General features: G+C 45.6%; 1 protein-coding gene across 1 annotated transcript; it reads left to right on the top strand.

Annotated features, from left to right (window-relative positions):
- The first annotated feature begins 5,502 nt into the window (after positions 1-5,502).
- Positions 5,503-6,938, top strand: LOC112896895. The gene is made up of 5 exons (XM_025965022.1): positions 5,503-5,565; positions 5,642-5,839; positions 5,923-6,096; positions 6,165-6,554; positions 6,642-6,938. The coding sequence occupies exons 1-5, from the start codon at positions 5,503-5,505 to the stop codon at positions 6,936-6,938; spliced, it is 1,122 nt and encodes a 373-aa protein (XP_025820807.1).
- Positions 6,939-16,654: the final 9,716 nt, after the last annotated feature.

Here is a 16,654-nt window from a genome sequence, read left to right as displayed (position 1 = left end):
CGCTCCTCGGGTGCTGTCGCCGACCGTCCGTCCGCCGCCGGCAACGTCGCCTCCAGTCTAGGTGACGACCCCGCCTTGCTAGTACATAAGATGATTGCAATGCTTGTGAAGTATGTGTTCGCGTATGCCCGATAGATCTACCCCTTGTGGATTGGAGTTTTGAAAAGGATATTAAAAGGAAACAATTGCTTAATTATAGTAATGATTTCGGAGTTTGTATATTTGTGGTTACTGTGTTGAGTACTGTCCAAAAAACTGTTTATCAAGCTAACCGGTAAGCTAACCTTTTATGACCCACGGCAGCAATCCTACCTTTCCAAGCCTTTCTATAAAATCCTTTTTATGATATAGAGAATGAAATGATTGTATTTATATGATGGATGCTAGTATAGACAATGGATGCTTGTATTACTTGTTTAGATCTTACACTTTAATTGTATTCTTGTCATTGCCTGAATTGTGGTATACCGTGTGGTGGTGCTCGACTAAAGTGCTCCTATTACTTTAGTGCTCGACTCAGGTGCTGTAAAGGTTTTTTGGCTGGCTGAGAGGTCCTGGCGGACTGTCCGCCAGGCCTGGCGGACAGTCCGCCAGGACATCTCGGGTCAGCCAGCAGAACTGATCATATATAATTGATATTAACTAGTTTTCGTTGTCTATAGTAGAGGATGGAGGACCGTAGGTGGATGTACACTGGTCACCGTAGTAAGAGAGATGTCAGCCCCTGAGTGGATTAAGAACACCAATGAATTCTTGGAACAGGCGTGGGGCGAGAATGCTAAAGGAGCGGCTAGAATTTTCTGTCCATGCAGCAAGTGTGCTAACAGGAAAAGACAAACACAGGATGTCATGGGGAACATCTCTTCCTTAATGGATTTACGCCCAAACTATACCCGGTGGATCCATCATGGTGAAGGCCATCGTAGGAGAGAGGACGTGGTGAGACCACGTGTCGAGGATTGTGATGCTGAGGCTGGTGTAGTGGACATGTTAGATGACTATCATGAGGCACACGTTGCTGAAGAACTTGTAGAGGAGGAGCCTGAGGGGTCCGCAAAGGCGTTTTACGATATGTTTGCCTCAGCACAGAAACCCCTTCACGGACATACAAAAGTTTCTCAGCTGGATGCCATTGGACGAGTAATGGCGTTGAAGTCGCGGTACAGCCTGAGCAGAGACACCTTTGATGGTATAGTGACAGTTATTGGCAGTCTGCTTCCAGAGGGTCACATCCTGCCAAAGAGTATGTACGAGTCACAGAAACTTCTTCGTGCACTCAAGATGCCGTATGACAAGATACATGCCTGTCCGAACGGATGTGTCCTGTTCAGGAAAGAATGCGCGGAAGAAAAGTACTGTCCGAAGTGTAAATCCTCTAGGTTCCTGGAGGTTGACTCTGGTGATGGCAACAAGAGGCAGCTTGATATCCCCGTGACAATCCTACGTCACCTGCCGGCCATACGAGGATCCAACGGCTGTACATGACTGAGGAATCCGCGAAACAGATGACATGGCATAAGAAAGGGAAACGATACAATCCTCACAAGATGGTACATGCATCAGATGGTGAAGCATGGACCTACTTTGATAGCATTCATCGGGACAAAGCCAGTGAGGCTCGTAATGTTCGTATTGCGCTGGCAACTGATGGATTCAATCCGTATGGAGCGATGGCTGCCACATACACATGTTGGCCCATGTTTCTGATTCCCCTCAATCTCCCCCCAGGCATAGCATTCCAACGACAGAACGTGTTGTTATCGTTGATTATTCCTGGACACCCGGGGAAAAATATGGGTGTGTTCATGGAGCCGCTGATTGATGAATTGGTCCATGCTTGGGAGGAAGGGGTATGGACATATGATCGGGCCACAAAGACCAACTTCAAGATGCATGTTTGGTATCAATACTCTCTGCACGATTTTCTGGCGTATGGGGTCTTCTGCGGGTGGTGTGTTCACGGCAAATTCCCATGTCCGGTATGCAAGGAACGTCTTAGGTTCCTTTGGTTGCAGAAGGGTGGTAAGTATGTTGCGTTCGACAAACATCGACAGTTCCTACCTCTTGACCATCCATTCAGACGAGACATCAAAAACTTTACAAAAGGTGTTACAGTGACAGACCTCGCAAGTCCGATGAGGACTAGTGCCGAGATTCGTCAGCAGATAGATGGTCTCTTGATCAATCCAGAGGGTGGCTTTGTGGGATATAGTGAGCAACATATGTGGACTCATAAGTCGGGCTTGACTCGGCTCCCGTACTATGACGACCTGCTCCTTCCACACAACATTGATGTGATGCACACTGAAAAGAATGTTGCTGAAGCACTTTGGGCAACAATCATGGATATTCCCACGAAGACAAAGGACAATGTTAAGGCTAGGTTGGATCTAGCAATATTGTGTGACAGACCAAACTTAGAAATGAGGCCTCCTGCACGAGGAAAGACATGGAGAAGGCCTAAGGCCGATTATGTCTTGAGCAAGCCCCAAAGGATAGAAGTACTACAATGGATCAAGGCGTTGATGTTCCCTGATGGCTATGCAGCTAATCTGAGTAGAGGAGTCAACTTGTCTACTTTGCGAGTCTTAGGTATGAAGAGTCATGACTACCACATATGGATTGAGCGGCTTCTTCCAGCGATGGTTCGAGGTTATGTCCCTGAGCATGTCTGGCTGGTACTTGCAGAGTTGAGCTACTTCTTCCGCACACTTTGTGCAAAGGAGTTATCACGGACCTTAGTTGCAGACTTGGAAAGAATCGCACCGGTGTTGTTATGTAAGTTGGAGAAGATCTTTCCACCCGGATTCTTTAATCCGATGGAGCATATGATATTGCATCTCCCGTATGAGGCACGAATGGGGGTCCCGTGCAGGGTCGGTGGTGCTATCCAATTGAAAGATGCCTAAAGGTTATCCGAAAGAAATGTGGAAATAAAAGCAAAATTGAGGGTTCCATTGCCGAGGCATACATTCTGGAGGAGGTGTCGAACTTTACATCAGTATACTATGGTGACAACCTACCTAGTGTGCATAATCCACCGGCTCGTTACAATGCTAGCGAAAATGACTCGAGACTCAGCCTTTTTCAAGGTCAGCTTGGAACTGCAAGTGGTTCGGCCACCAAGAGGTTGAGTCATCAAGAGTGGTGTCGGATCATGCTGTATGTGTTGACCAACCTTGACGAGGTGACACCGTACATGCAACAATTTATTCAAGAATTCTGGCGTCAATCAAGGGATATCACGGAGCAGGAATTAGATACCCTGCTCAAACAAGGTGCAGGAAATGGATCACCCAATTTTATTTCTTGGTTCAAACAGAAGGTACGGTCCAATCTAGCCCGTACTTAGCTTTTCACTCTAAGTTGTTTTTACTTAGTTTGTCCAATCGTACTTGAACTTGCAGGGCGTTAGCGATGCGACCTTGAGTGCCGAGTTGAGACAGGTGGCCGGTGGCTTTGGATATAAGGTCAAGTCATATTCTGGTTATGACGTGAATGGATATCGTTTTTGTACAAGCAGTCATGAGGATTGTCGACCCAATCGAAAGACCACAAATTCTGGGGTGTTTACTCCGGCCTTGATGGGATTGAGTATTATGGAAGAATTGAAGAAATATACGAACTCAGCTACTATGGTTCGAAACGACTTAATCCCGTGATATTCAAATGTCATTGGTTTGACCCTCAAGCAATGAGACGGACGCATTCTAATGTTGGGCTAGTCGAAATTCGACAGGATTCAGTCATGACCATAGACGATGTCTATGTTGTTGCTCAACAGGCTATACAAGTTTATTATCTCCCATATGCGTGTGAAAGCAAAGAGCATCTTAAGGGTTGGTATATTGTGTACAAGACATCACCGCACGGTAGAGTACCTGTCCCTAACGATGATGATTACAACTTAGATCCAAACATATATGACGGAGAGTTCTTTCAAGAAGAGGGGCTACAAGGGCGATTCGAGATAGAATTAACCGAGGCAAACGAAATGGAAGTTGAAGCAGTTGATGATGCGGGGGAGGAGGAAGAGGTGCAGAGCGTTAAGGATTTACACATGCTAGAACGACTACAAGTAGACAATGCAAATGAAGACACCGAGTCTTCTGATCTTATTGGTTACGACATGATTGATAGTGATGATGAGGACTATGATCCAGCTAATCCCGACTACGATGAATATTTTTAGTCAATGTAAGACTATATTATTACGTATTGATGTTCTATTTTCTTCATGTATTTATCTATAAGTATGTATTATATATTTATCTGTACTTATTACGTAATTATGGTTGTTGCTATAAAGTGGTAAACTTTTTTTATGTTGTCTTGAAAACTGTGTTTTAGTTGTCTTCTGCTTTGTCTCATATACATCCAATCATCCCTCTAAGATATCTTAAAGTTTGGATCAATCCCTTGGAATTAAAGAAGGTTTTTTGGCTGGCTGAGAGGTCCTGGCGGACTGTCCGCCAGGAATGGCGGACAGTCCGCCAGGACAGATCGGGATCAGCCAGCAGAACTGATCATTTTTCTTTCATCCAAAGTATCTCTTCGTGGGCCCATCGTCTTATGTCCGTGGGAGGCTGTCCAAAACCCCTATACCTCTTGGATGAAGCTCCTCTATCTCTATTCATCCACATAACACAACTCGGTTTTGTTTATGTGTTTATCTTGGATGAAGCTCCTCTATCTCTCTTCATCCACATAATTATTATGTAATTATGTTCTATTTTCTTTATGTATTTATCTAAGTATGTGTTATATATTTATCTGTACTAATTAATTTTCTTTTAATTGCAGGGGATTCACCAAAGATGGTGGGCCGCGGGATGAAGAAGAGTGTAGCGGCCCTTCACAAGAGGTTTTCGGGGGGGAGCAGTGAGCCGACGTCCGGGGCGGCTGAGGGACCGTCTTACAGGAGGAGGAGGGGGAGTGGCAGGAGGGCGATGACACAGGCGCCGCCGGAGGAGGAGCATGCGCTCCCGGAGGAGGAGGTGCCTCCCGGAGGAGGAGGTGCCGCCGGAGGAGGAGGAGCAGGCGCTCCCGGAGGAGGAGCAGGCGCTCCCAGAGGGGAGGACGAGCAGGCGGACCAGGTGGTCCACCAGGAGGGGCCAGGGGACGACGAGCAGGCGGACGAGGAGGGCACGGAGGCCTCTGCTTCGTCAACCGTCTACCAGCGAGGTCCGGCGAGTCTCCCCCAGCGACCGATTCCTGAAGCAAAACGCCCGATCATAGCTCCCCAAGGGGATAAGTAAGTAAATTTACATGTTTTCAGTACATGTTTACGGTATAATTTCAATTTTGTGGTAGAAAATAAAATTTTTTATCAATCACCTGTGCAGGAACTGGATAGTTGTGGAGAGGCCCGTTGGTGCTCACAGACGCCATGTGAATGGCATCTTGGGTCTTCTGGTTAGGGATCACTTCCCTGGCCTGGTCACGTTGGCCGGAGAGCCATGTCCGGCCTATACGTGGGAGCACTACCGGGCCGTCCCCGACATGCGGGATGTTGCCGGCAGACAGTGGCCCAACTTGGCTGAGCGAGTGAAGGGCGAGCTTTGGGTAAGTGATCAATATATCGCATTCGTTGCACATCCTTGATAATATGATTGAAATAATGATATCGTGTTTATTGCAGGATTTCTACAGACTACAGGCCGGGATGGACGCGCAGGCGGATGTGGTTGCCGAGTATCGCTGCAAAAAGCTCGTTACCGACATGTTCTACGAGCAGCGCCTCCAGTCAATCATCAACTACCACGCCGTCGTCCTTGGACAGAAGGTCACCAAGGCGCAAGCAAGAACTATGACGTTGACTGAGGAGCAGTACTTGCAGGTAAATACCAAAATTTGATTTATTTGACCATTAAGTTGGCTTAATGTCCTCTACTAATATGTCTTCTACTTGATGTCATGTAGATGGTTCCTCATTGGTGTGCCCACTTTCCTGAGTGCTGGCAGCAGATAGTTGCTAAGTGGTTATCCGACGACTGGAACGCTGTGCACCAGGAGCGTCGTGAGCACCGTCTGACTATGGCCGGTGTGCCACACCACCAAGGCAACCGTAACCTGACCGAGTACGCCCAAGCATGGGTACGCGACTTTACTTGTTTTGTGGTTATTCAACTATGCATGATTTCTCATCATCTTGTTTCTCGCAGTCGGCGGCACATGGAGGGCAGCAGTGCAACAAATTCATGGCGTATGCTCTATCGCACAAGGGTAAAGCGACATCCAGCGTCAGCTACAACGCGGAGGACGGGCCCGAGGCGTACAGCAACCCGAGCATCTATACTCGCCTCAATGAGTACACATCGATGGCGAGGGAGGTGCACGGCCAAGAGTACGATCCGACCCAGGAGGATCTTGACGCTGAAATTGTCATGAAGGTCGGAGGAGGAAAGAAGCATGGACGGTACTGGATTTGCGACGGCGCGATCGACTCCTCTTCTACTCCGACTCTATCTCAGATAAAAGCACGGCAAACGAGCTCGAGCGCAGGCATCCGACCTCGTCCGGACAGTTCGACGAGCCAAGTCCAGGCACTCCAGGTTGTTGCTTGTTCATACGTTTTTTATCTATTATATTACATAACTTAGCTTTTGTATTATTGTAAAATTGGGGTAAAAATTTTGCAGGCTCAGCTGCAAGAAGAGAGGAGAGAACGTATGGAGTTGGAGGCAAGGATGAGGGCGGAGATGGAGGCCGAGCGGGAGGCTGACCGACAGAGGATGGCGAGCATGTTCGCGTACATTCAGAGTCTTGGCGCAGCGACGGGTCTACCTCCGCCACCTCCCTTCGTCACCCCACCTAGACCACCCACCGATCCGTTTTCTACTTCAGTGAGTATGCAATGTTCAATATGTCGTTTATTTTATCGTTTCACTCATACATTTCATCTATATGTTGCAGAATTAGTCGGCGGCCTCCAATGATCCGTATATTTCTCCAAATCAGACCAACCAGAACAACTAGCCACCTTCGACATAGATGATGGAGTTATTTGCATTTGAGACTTAGCTAGACTGAATGCATGTACTTTGATTGTTCATTGTGTACTTTGTGATATACTTGGCTAAAGTGAATGTACCTACAAAGTTTGAGCCCCATTGGATTAATTCTTGACGTCACTAGTTTTCGCGGGAACAATCAGGCCTGAGAGTGCCTGGCGGACAGTCCGCCAGGTCTGGCGGACAGTCCGCCAGGCACTCTCAGGCCCAATTGTTACTGCATAATATAATCCTGCCTCTTTGCCGAGAGCCACTGGAGGCAGCTCTGGATGCCCTCTTTGCCGAGTGCTATTGACCGGGCTCTCGGCAAAGAAGGCGTCCAGGGTGGGCGTTGACGCGGTCCTTTGCCGAGAGTCTGACGGCGACACTCGGCAAAGGATCCGTCCACGGTGGCGCGCCGTGACGGCTACTTTTCTTTGCCGAGGGCCGCTTTTGGCTCTCGGTAAACATTTTGCCGAGAGCCCGTGGAGAAGCTCTCGGCAAAGTATCCTTTGCCGACCCCGGCTTCCCCGGGAGCCCTTTGCCGAGTGGGGCTCTCGGCAAAATTTTTGCCGAGTGCCTTTACGTCTTTGCCGAGTGCTCGGGGCACTCGGCAAATCAGCCGCGTCCGGTAGTGATTTGCCATATTTTCATTTACAAGCTTGCACGAAAGAACTGGAGCTTTATTTATCTTACTCAGTTGCATTAAGATGATACGATCATGTTAAGTCACTCCCGGCATTTGCACAGATAGAATACACGCATATTTAATTCAAATAATTAGGAAAAAATAGAATGGTGCCGCAGGGAGCCATAGTAGCACACAACGTCTTTCAGTTTCATCCATCCTTATGACAAATACTTGGACGGCGAAAAGAGGCCTGCCAAAAGTCAATACATCCGGTAATCAGAGCGACATGTCTCACATGCCATCGTTGCCGTAATCCAACCAGCGAAGATCAAATCACGAGTTTTCATCTTGGAGCGGTGTTAGCCTAAAAGGTAAAAACTAAATAATCGGTCATCTATCGTTTAGCTATTTATTCAGATTAAATAGCCATTTAAAAATATGAAACGGTCACTGAACGGTATAAACGATTGATTAAACGGACAAGGGTAGCTATTATGTAGCATTTACACGGTGTGTACCTAAACCGACATGCAGGAGAATGGTGCCTTGGAGAAAGCTCTTCAAACTACACGTAATGCCTTCAACAAGGAACAGATAATAAAGCATCTATTGCTAGGTACAACCAACTAAGGTCAGACCTACATAATTAACCTCAGAGTTTAGGAACCGCTATATAGAGAACATCACCAAGTCGTAATACTCGTCGGTGATGCCACCCCACGTGACAAGGTGGACTCGTCGGATTTTCTATCCTTCGTAAACCACTAGTACAGAATCCGCTAGTAGTTCTCATTCCTAACTTTTTTAGCCCGGTTATAGAACCGTGACCACGAATTTGGGACTAAAAATCCGGATTATTAGTTCTAATTCCCGCACGCAGGGACTAAAGGGTCTGTGCAAGACAAAAAAAATTACTTTGCACCCAGGACTCAAACCTAAGATTTCTCTTACCGTGCGCATAACTTCCTTGCCAACCAACCTGCATAGCACATGTAACTCTAGTTAGCATGCTATCCTTTTGAACTACCGTGGAGAACCATTTCGTTCGGGTTGGTAATACCAACCAGGACTAAAGGGTGACCTTTAGTCCTGGTTGGTGTTACCAACCGGAATTAAAGGTTTGGACTTTTAATCCCAGTTGGAGCCACCAACCGGGACTAAAGAACCCTCCCGTCCTCTAGCCGTTGGATCCGGGGCTAATGCCTAGATAAGTCCTGGGTTGAGGACCGGTCCTGAGATTTCAGAGGCCCGGGCGAGACTTAAACTAAGGGCCCTCTAATAATAATAAATGAATGAATAAATAAATAATATATGAATAAAATAGTACCACTGAACACTCAAAGTGTATAAAAATTATTAATATCAAGCAATCTATATATATTACCTCAAAAATTTCTTCTAACATTTCTAGATGCAAAGTTGGTGAAATTGTCAACTCTCCGTGGCTCCGCGAGCCGCCCAGTAAGCCAACGCTGCCCTCCACTCCCTTTCACCCTTGCTGCCGATGTGAGCTGCGGCCGACGATGAGCCCACCGTGTCTGCCTTGTTTTTCCTCCGATGGTGAGGTCGGCTTTGCTCTAACAAGTATATTACCTTCATATGTAACCTAATTTTACGATAGTTTTACAAGCTTTCCAATTGCTTATGTCAATGGTATTGTTGATACTTGAAAATTTGGAGGTGATTTACATATACAAGAAATAGGTAAATCTTGTTTGTACGTTTGTAGCCAAGAAACTTAAATTGCAGAGTATTGCAACTACTTCATCCAAATCTTCTGAATATATTGTTTGAACTTGCTTCTGTATACATGCCTTCTACTAAAACATGCTGAATAAGCAAGTTGTTCACTTCATTGTCAATTATCATGTTATTATTGTTTAACCTTGGCATGGTTCTGACCGATTTGTTCTCTTATTTGCTGTTACAGACAGCTGCTTCAGGACAATTTCCGGTCCTTTTATTTTCAGCTTGCCAACAATTTTTCAGTGCACTTAAAGCTGATCAACTTGGACTGTTTCAATTTGATCGCATGCAAGAGTGTTGTTGAGGGTCTATGTGGCAGAACCAACCCGAATTACACCGGATCAAGTACGCGAGTCCTCTCTTGAGGGCTACCTCGTGCTTCAAACGGTATAATCCTTTGGCCTGTCGGGTAACGTCCCGATAAACCACCGAACGCAGGATCCAACAAGGTACCTCACACGAAGGTGAGTCCAGAGATATAAATGCCACTACATTTTACACCACAGGCAGATATATTACAAAAATATACAAAGCATCATTAGCTCCCACTGAGGAGAGATTATTACAAAACAGGTTTAAGTTTCAAGTCAAGCAGCGGAGTTTGAAAAGCGTAGACAATGTACACGTCGTTATTACAGATATTATGTTAGCCCTGGCATAATATCACTCGGCGGAATCTGTGTTGGCCGGGGACGGATCCCACTCCACGGACCAACCATCAGGCAGAGGATAGGGCCACGGTGTAATGAATGCTGGTTCATCAGTGGGATTACCTGAGGTAGATCAACAAAAGTAAGGCTGAGTATACTAATACTCAGCAAGGCTTACCCGTCTCATGGTATACTTAGCCATGTATCTAGACTTATGCAGGCTTTTCAGGTTTTGGGTAAAGTTTTCAGCTGAAAAGCAATAAAGAGTAGATCCTTATTTTCAACTTTTAGCTTTCAGATTCTAGTTGATTAACCATTCTAGGTAAGCACCTATAACTACTCAAACATGGTAGAATCTTTATTCAAACATCGTCTTTAATAATCACAAAGTTGCTCTTGTTACTCTATGTGGCAAAGAGATTAAGCAGTCTCAATCTCCGTGAGAAACGGATGATTCCTGAATCGAATTTCAAAACCTTGCAAGGATAACCTAACACACACGCTTGGAACACCAAAGGGTCGTTCCGAAGCAACCGTTTGCCTTTCATTCCGACTCGTGGATCAGGGCCACCACAAGCGACTGCAGGACCATACACACTTTCAAAGTGCAGGACGTACGTCTGTAGCGCGACTACAAAACCCGTACTCCTGGTTGCCCAGCAACACGTATTCCTACACGTCGAACAAAGTAACCAAAAGAAGCAAATACATGTGGTGGGGGGTATGTCCACTCCTCGGGCCGATTGGTTACTAGGCTTACCGCTTACCATATTTCACGGCATGTGGCTAGTACTTTCAAATGCTTAACCACCGCTACCACACACTGCGGCCTTATCCAATTCAACAATACAGACAGGGTATCATCTCAACCATGATACCTCATAAAATTCCCGTCCGTCATCCTTATAATGATAACAGGAATATAAACATCACAATTCCTATATCGCGCGAGTGACAGGAAATCACTCGACTTCTACCGGTCCTATAAGCAGAGCAGCTATTCGGACTCAAGTTCTAGTGTTCAGTACATAGGTTCCTGGAATTATGCAACTAAAGTTTCCAAACAACTCCTAAGAACTTAATGCATAAAGATATAGATAAATAGTATAGTTTGCAGTGTAAATAAAGTAGGGTTATGTCCGGGGCTTGCCTTCGCTGGTGGGGCTGGGGTTAGTCAAATTAATATCTTCCGAACCTTGGTTCGGGGCTTCAGAGAATTCCGCGACGAGACTTCCGGAATCTTCAGAACAAACTCCTTCTGGTTCCGGAATTAGCTGATAATCTCCGTCAGCGAGAGTGGTCGAGTCTATATGAGATGCAGAGTTTACAAGTTATGGAATGTATATACTTTTATGTTAATTCACAATAAAATTGCAATCCAAACAAAAGAACATTACATTTCGACAATAACCTAACTACCCTGCACTGGGCAGTCATTTATTGAGTATTAATTATTTTATCTAAATACATTAAATAGCTAAGTTAACCCTACTAAGTGTCTAACTAGTGGCATGGGGCAACAGGTTGGGGGTGTTTCTAATAATTACGTAAAATAACTTTACTTATTTATTCTATTAATTACTTACATAAACCTTAAATTACTATTACATTAAGAACTAAGTACATTATGTCTAATTTGTTTGACACCTAATTCTTGATTGGAAATCTAATAAGAGATTATACTATTAAAGAATAGTACCCTAAAATATTTCCATGATTTTTGGAACATGTATAGATATTAATTATACAAAGTAAACTACACATTATTTCTAATTAAACATGCACATTAAGGAAATAATACTTAATTACTAGGATAATTATTTTTCTTAAATTCTATATGTTAAAATAAAACTAACACAATTGGTTTCACCATTTTATCATTTTCTATGAATTACTATGCATTTCTTAAGCCTACAAGTAACCAAACTTAACATTTAAATTAGATCATCAAACATTCAGAAAATGAAGTTTATCCCTTAAGTAAAGATGTAGATCTTTAATTAAGGATTCCAGCAAAATTTAGTTTGCATTTTTATGATTTTTCCTCGAATAGATATAGCATTTCTAAGTTGATAGCATAAATTACACAAGAGGTCCTTTGGAAACTATTCATCTGAGTCTAAGGCTGTGCACATAACCCCCTGGATTTTTTATTCTTCTAATCCGAAGTCCCTGGGCTGTGAACCGAAGCAGAGCAAGGCGGGGGTGGTCCTGTTCCGGCGACGGCGGTCACCGGCGGCGAGGTCTGGGGGCAGGAGAGGACTCAGGGGCTTACAGTGGTTCTATTGCGCCACTTGTCGAGGGCTGGGGTGGCCGGGAAGAGGAATCTCGACGAGGACCCGAGGTGGTGGCGGAGGGGTCACCGTCGATGGCGAGGCTCTGACGGTCGACGTTGGCAGCAAACCTGCGCATGAGCTTCACTGAGACACGAGGAACGTGTGGGTACAATCAATTGGAAGGATATGCGTCGGATCGGAGGTAATCGACGAGAACAGTGGCGGCGGCGGCGAGGAGGAATACCGGCGATCGTCGGGAGGGAGATGTGCTGGACTATAGAGCCAACGGACGGGTCATGGAGCTTCACAGAGATGATGTAGTGCTGGCTAGGGTGTTGTGGTGGCGCTGGAAGGCTCGGAGCGAGCTATCCACGAGGAGCAGAAGGCGGCGGCGGACGGTGGCCGTCGGAGACGAAGCTTCGGTTGCGATTGGAAAGCAACAGGGGGTCGAGGAGCACCAGCGAGCAATGGGGAAGCTTGCACGAGGGTTGATTGGGGTGGAGGAGGCCTGGTGACGGCTGTCCACGATGGCCCGTGGTCACCGGAGTGAAGGAAGAAAGGGCGGCGGAGGAATTCGGGTCGGGTGCTCGGGAATTGGCAGTGGGACTGGAGGAATAGGGTGTAGGACTCAAGGGGATGCTGTTGGGCGCGAGAGATAGGAAGTTAAGACGCGGCAGTGGGCTGTCCACGGCGATGAGGAGGTGGCGGCCGGCGGAGGCTCTGGGTCGTCGTGGCGCGCGCGCGAGAGGGCAGCAGGGAAGAGGAATTGGACCGAGAAAGGAAGGAGGCGACGCGTGGAGAAGTTCTCAGCAGGAGGTGGTGCCATCGGCGGCGGCAGAGCGGCGGCAGGGGCGAAGCACTGCTGGCGGCAGGCGAGCAGAGCAGGGACCCACGTGCGCGAGGAGGAAGAAGAGAGGGGAGAGGTCCGGGGGACTAGTTTGTGATTTCCAGAAAATGTAGGGATCTCTCGGTAAACTAAAATTTCCCACTGCTACAAAGGTCAAATGAGAAAATGGTCAACATGAAAGTTGTAGAGTTTTTCAAACTCTACAACATTGTTTTAGAGCTTAAGTTCAGAAAATCAAAGTTTACAACTCTTTAAGTTAAGTTTATGAATAAAGATAGAATTTGAATTACTTTTGTCTTTATTCAAATAATTTGATCAAACCTTGGGTATGTTTACAAATTTTCCTGAAATGTAATGATTACTTGTATTTTTTTACACATTAGTCCTTAAATAAAGCTGAATTTGACTTTTATATTCCAACCACTTCACATGTAAACCCTTATATTTGTGTTAATTACACATAGGTCCTTAGTTTCATACAAATTCTATTTCTCTTAGGTTTTAACTTAATATTTATACTTTTCTTCTCTATGGTCATTTGAATTTGACATTTAATAACATTTTTACCAATTGCACATAGGGACTTATAAAATTCATAATTTACAAATACACCCCTAGTTCTCTGTACAACTCATATGCACCTTAACATGCATACAACTTACTAATACCTAGTGTCTATATTTCTAATTACCTAAATGTTACAGTCTATTTCACCTGAAAGGTGAGGTTTCAATGCCTTCATCAATTCCAAAATAATGTTGTTTGTGCATTTAGACATTGCCTCTTACACTGTCTATGTTACATCACAGATCGTCCCCGTTGCACACCATTCTATCCGACACAATTTGTTCAACGATCAACGGCCAATACACTGGCACCTTCATCTACAGCATCCTGCTCCCTGCCTCCAGCTCGGCAGTACAACCTGCATGCAAAACGAGCGAAGCACACAGTCAAGGCAAGTTCTCATTCCTTTACATTCCACTTCTCTTCAATTGTTCTTATCTGCTGCTTCTCCTGCCAATTGCACCGAAAACAATACAATACTAGACATTGGCCTTGCCCACAGATGGACCGAAAACGTGCCAATTGGGACCCGGCAACTACCAGATTGTTCCTTGACCTTGTATTGCTGAGAAGGAGAAATTCGACTTCTCAAAACAGGGGTTAACTTAGGACGGGTGGCGTAACATGTATCGCAGTTTCACAGAAACTGCAGGCACCATCTTCACTGCCAAGCAGATGCCCAACAAATTGCAGACTTTAAAAAAAAGATACAACGCCTGGAAGGAACTGCAAAACAGCAGTGGCCTCGGGCGTAACAAGACTACGGGTGCCGTTGAGGCTGATGCCGAGTGGTGGGAGACTCATAACGGCAGCCAAGACGGCAGCGAGCCGGAGGTAACTTCAGTCCGCATTTCTATCACATTTGCTTTGTTTCACAATTCGGCATGGGGCCCATCTTAGTTTGCTAACTACCGCTGCACTGCAGGATGCCACTGAGGCTGCTGAACCGCGTGGGGCACCACCTCCTTACCAAGACAAACTGGATATTCTGTTCGGCTCCCGCCAAGACAAGGGATCATTCATGTGGGCCGGCGGTATTGTGAGTCAAACACCCCTGCAACACAGGAACCAGCTGGCCCCTCTTCCAAAAGAGCCACCATGGACAACGAGGTTAACAGCCCACACCAAAAAAAAAAGGACTTGCAGTATGGAGGACTACATGAGGCAGATATCTGAAAGCATTGTTCACCGGAGTTGTCCGTGAGCAGGCGGAGGTTCACGAAGTCATGCAAATGCTGAAACAAGACGGTGTTCCCGAAGGGTCGGAGCTGTACTTCAAAGCATTGGATCTGTTCAAGAATTCGGTCTGCCGTGCGCAGTACAAAAACATGGAAGACCCAGCAAATCGCATAGCTTGGATCGAATGGACCTGGACGAACGGAAAGCTAAAGTAGCATGGGTCATCCTTCGTCAAGCTGTTAGCCAATGTTGTTATGGAGTGTAGTAGTTTAATTCTCGTGACGTGGCTTGCGAACAATGTTTGTAATAATTACGTTTCAGTTATCGAACTAGGGTTGTTTACATACTTGAAATGCCTATGTTCATAAGTTCATTTTGCTTTTACTCATCATAACTGAAGTCATCAATCTTGATAAATTCATTAAGCTGTTACGTGTCTTATGCTATGCAGTTCATACTACGGATCAATGCACTGCTAACTGTGTTTAAGTGTTTCCTTGTTTGTTTCAGGGTGCTGGACTATTAGGGGAGGACAGGAGCATCCTTGGCCTAACCCATGTCGAGTGAAGAGACAAGTGAAGCATCCAGTGATTCAAGCACTACTTTCTGGGATTTGGTCACGTGTGCTGCTGCTTACGGAGCATATGTGGCCACAGTTCCAAGTCCAGCGGCTATCCAAAGTCCAGTCCCAGGGGTGATCGTGCCATTCGCTGTGCAAGAGGTAAGTGGCAGACAATGGGTCGAAGCTTGTTTGCGAGACGCATCGAGATGCTTTGAGAATTTTCGTATGTATCCTGACACCTTATTTAATTAGCTGCTTGAAACTGGTAGGATCATTGCAGAAACTGGGACCTGCAGACCATAGTTATTAGAGCTTTCCGGTTGTTAAAATTCTTGATGCCAACGTGTTTGCTATATGTCCTTAATTTTAAAGCTAGTCCTTACTTTCAGTATTGTTAGCCGATGCTACTTTATGTACCCTCCATGACTGTGCATGTGTTCAGCATGATATTAGAAGAAATCAGGTAGAACAATCAATTATTTTGTAGTTCAAGGATAATATGTTATGGTGCCGTGTTAATTACAATTGTAATTTTTTGTACTGCTGGAACTTTTGATTGATGCAATGATATGTCAGGGCTGTGGTTACTTCTTACTAGGCATTTGAACTAGTTTTTTTTTGTGGACCTAATAAACTGTTATCGGTTTAATTGTAGGTATATATCCCGACACCTTTTATAAGCTGCATCATATTTTAGTTGTACAGCATGGGCTGCAGTCTAGTCAGGAATTTGATTCCATAGAGGCTTTAGGCATGTTCCTATGGGCATGCGGGCACCGGCAGCGCATGAGGCAAATGAAAGAATGGGCATAGTAAGCCAGAAGTTTGGGGCAGTGCTACAATCAATGGTGTCATTTGCAAATACAGTTATTAGGTCAAAGGATGCGACTTACAGCACCGTGCAGCATAGACTGCGGCTATACTCACCTTTCTTCGATGGATGCATTGGTGCTATAGATGGAACACACATACCTGTGCGTGTCGCTCGGGATACACATGATGATTATACAAATAGGAAAGGTTGAGCCAGCCAGAATGTATTAGCTATAAGCGACTTCAACATGTAGTTCACATTTGTTGGTGTGGGGATGGCGGGAGCTGTGCATGATATGGCCGTGCTAAGGAAGGGGTGGGAGGCACCAACTTTCCCTCACCCACCACCAGGAGCGTTGCCTTAACCTACGAGTATTAAAAACTTGTCCTG

The sequence above is a fragment of the Panicum hallii genome, chromosome 1 (genome assembly GCF_002211085.1).
Source record: "Panicum hallii strain FIL2 chromosome 1, PHallii_v3.1, whole genome shotgun sequence".
In the NCBI taxonomy this organism is placed as follows: Eukaryota; Viridiplantae; Streptophyta; class Magnoliopsida; order Poales; family Poaceae; genus Panicum; species Panicum hallii.
This window is presented reverse-complemented; position numbering and strand designations above follow the sequence as displayed.